The 3,149-nt window shown below is 45.1% G+C and overlaps 1 protein-coding gene across 1 annotated transcript; it reads right to left on the reverse strand.

Annotated features, from left to right (window-relative positions):
- Nucleotides 1-403: 403 nt before the first annotated feature.
- Nucleotides 404-2,931, reverse strand: SARC_13180 (hypothetical protein; the record flags this gene model as incomplete). Its single annotated transcript, XM_014292695.1, has 4 exons — nucleotides 404-620; nucleotides 1,152-1,331; nucleotides 1,873-2,001; nucleotides 2,582-2,931. Coding segments are annotated over 4 exons (876 nt in total), but the record flags the coding sequence as incomplete, so codon positions are not given.
- Between the last annotated feature and the right edge of the window lie 218 nt (nucleotides 2,932-3,149).

The following is a 3,149-nucleotide window of genomic DNA, read 5'->3' on the forward strand; positions in this document are numbered from 1 at the left end:
TATTCGTATGTATTTATGATTGCCAGAGGGTGCTGTGCCAGCGCAGTTGACGCCTGCACGTATCAGTAATAAGAATGGCAAACACGAAGCACTGGATATATCTAAGGTGATAGATAGCTGAAACTTACTTTAATATTTCGACGTTGAAAGATTTAAGATTTTTGAACTTAACAAATTTTAAGATTTTAAATTCAACAATTTGAATTCTAAATGGTAAGATTCCAGACAACTGAAATCCTGTTTTTGGCTATTACCCTAAAAGTCTCGAGGTCTGAATTTCATGGGGTTAACGAGACGTATTATTGTGCATAGCAGCACAGTTGCTGCCAGTGGCGTGACCGAAAAGTACATCAACACACACACGTACCCACACATACGCACTCTCTCGCACGGACACACACATTCACGCACGCAAAAATGCGGTGCGGAGCTTATCTTCCGCACACTGACTTACTGTGGCATTCGTAATAATGAGCTCGAAATCGGCCTGGAATTGATCGAGGGTACAATACTCGAGGTTCTCCACCTTACGTCCCATGGTAGCGAAGTCCATGGGGTGGCTAATGGTATCCAGATAGTCTTCAACCTCCTGAACATCCACAGGGTAATGGAAGAACGCTCTGGAGGAAAGGAGGATGGAACAGGTACAATCAATATAATTGGGGAGATGTATATGGTATATATATATATATATATATATATGACACATCAGACGGCCTGCCTATGCAAGCACGTAACGAAAATTTTACAGTCATCGTGTATGGCATCACAAACCAGAAGTCACAACACACACCAAGATGTATCTGTATATTGTACTCATCGACGTTTTTTATTTTCGAATAAATTTATACACACATAGTTCGCAATAAATACCCCGCCCAGAATCCGGTCACCTCCAGCTCCAACGTCAGGCGCTACATAAATAAATCAGTCCATACACCACAACACGCACATGCATCTACGCAAAACTAACTACACGCTCATATCCGTGTGCACATGTACCACACCATGCACACGCACTCACCTCCAGCTCCAACGTCAGGCGCTACATAAATAAATCAGTCCGTACACCACAACACACACATGCATCTGAACAAAACTAACTACACGCTCATATCCGTGTGCACAAGCACCACACCATGCTCACGCACCTGGTGTCGAGTTTGCGCAAGCTGTCTAACAGTTGGGACAAGGCAGCCACCAGCGGGCACAGTCGTTTCAGTGTAACTGAGCGTTGTATCGTCACGAGTTCTTTCTTCAGCCGTTCGCGTCGGACTGTAAACTCCGCCAGAATACGCAGACGCTCGAGCACAATCCGCAGTTTTTGTATTCTAAAAATAGATTTTTGTTTTTGTTTTTCAAAAGTCAGAATTTCCGTTAGTTTGTGTGCGAATAAGTGAGTGGTATTGGGCGGATGGAGGATAGAATTTGTGTAAGTGTGTACGTTTAAGTGTGAAAATGTATGCGTGTGTAAGGGACAGGATATACCTACAATAATCACTTTTTATGCACACCTCCGCGGCGTCCAATTCAATTGCAAAGAGATGTTATCGCGATCCAAATATACTTAGCCTATGTACATCATTGATCTGTGACTTAGCTATAAGGTGACTGATAGAATAAGCGTTTATTGCAGAAACTACACTTATGCCTTCTCCCTTGATTCTTCAGACGCTCAGGCACAGTAACAGATAGTACCACAAAGAAGGAAATCAGAATACTATCCGGCCTACAAGAAGTTATGCCACTCACCAGCACCCACACGTGACTGGAACAAAGGCATATACATACCACAAACGGGCATGTATACATACAAGCACACAATACATACACTCATACACACACACACACACAGCATACACACACACTCACCGTTGTTTGAGCTTGTTGCCGCCGCCGTCCAGTACTTCAACATCGAGTGCATCTCCGTCTTCACCCTTGAACGCCGTGTGCAAGCGGCGCAGCAACGGCACACCGGATCGCGACTTACGCTTGAGAAACCTGAGTCATGTGCACACATAACGTACACCACATACGTATATTGGGCGAGATAGTAGAATGAGAAAGTGATGGGGAAAACTCTGAGCAGGTAACCCATACATATCACTACCCTTACAATTGGTACACACTCATACATACGCGCATAAGTTTATTAACTGAGCCACGTAGAGCAGCTTTACCCTTGAGATTAGCTAGAACGACACCTAGTTACTTCAATCACAGTATGGACGCACATATCTACAACTGCAAACATATGTATATCTTAAACAACTCCTCAAAGAGTCAGCCTGTCTGGATGTCGCATTCATAACTGTCAACGATATCGTGGGGTACAGTCACGTGTGCATGTACACGTATTATTATTCCCTACTATAGTACTAAATGCAGATAAATTTACACAAGTCGATGTACCAATTTAAAATCATATTCTTCAGAAAGCTCACTTTGCCCAGTTACCCGGCTAAGTATCTACCCACCACTGTCAGAGTTACCACTAGTACATTCACGCATACACACATACATAAACACATACTCGACCCAGAACGTACTACACACAGACACAACACACACGTCAACGTACCAATAAGGCATCACTTTCTTCAGGAAGTCGGCTTTCCCGTGCACTTTGTCCTTATACCCCGCCAAGAACGCGCTCATCTCCTTCAACGGCACCGTGGGTACAGCTACCAACGGGACGGCGTCATTGACCGCCACCGCAGACACGCCTACGCCAGACTCAATCAGAAGCTTCTTGAGCGTGGCGGATATAAGTACCTTGGGTCGGCCCGTTGTGGTATGGATTGTACTAACCAGCGTAGCCCCCCAGTCTTTTGGGCTGTGAGCGTCGCAATAGCTCTCCGGGATGTTGCACATCTTCATGTACAGATTGGCGGTTCGCGCACATGTGGCGTGGTAGGCGGCGTAGCAGGTCTATAAATAGAACACATGGTATAAGTCTCCATGATTAAGTACACACGATGGCATGGTGTGGAATCACACGCAGTGTGGGGAAAGGTGGTGAGAGAGGGCAGCTAGACCTAACCTTGCACAGAGCTTAACAGTCCGCGCACACGTGGCATGGTGGGACGGTGTAGCAGGTTTACTAGATGTACATGCAGGAATGTAGTCTAAATATAGCACGTAGTAAA

Source organism: Sphaeroforma arctica (genome assembly GCF_001186125.1).
Source record: "Sphaeroforma arctica JP610 unplaced genomic scaffold supercont1.2983, whole genome shotgun sequence".
NCBI classification, from domain to species: domain Eukaryota; class Ichthyosporea; order Ichthyophonida; genus Sphaeroforma; species Sphaeroforma arctica.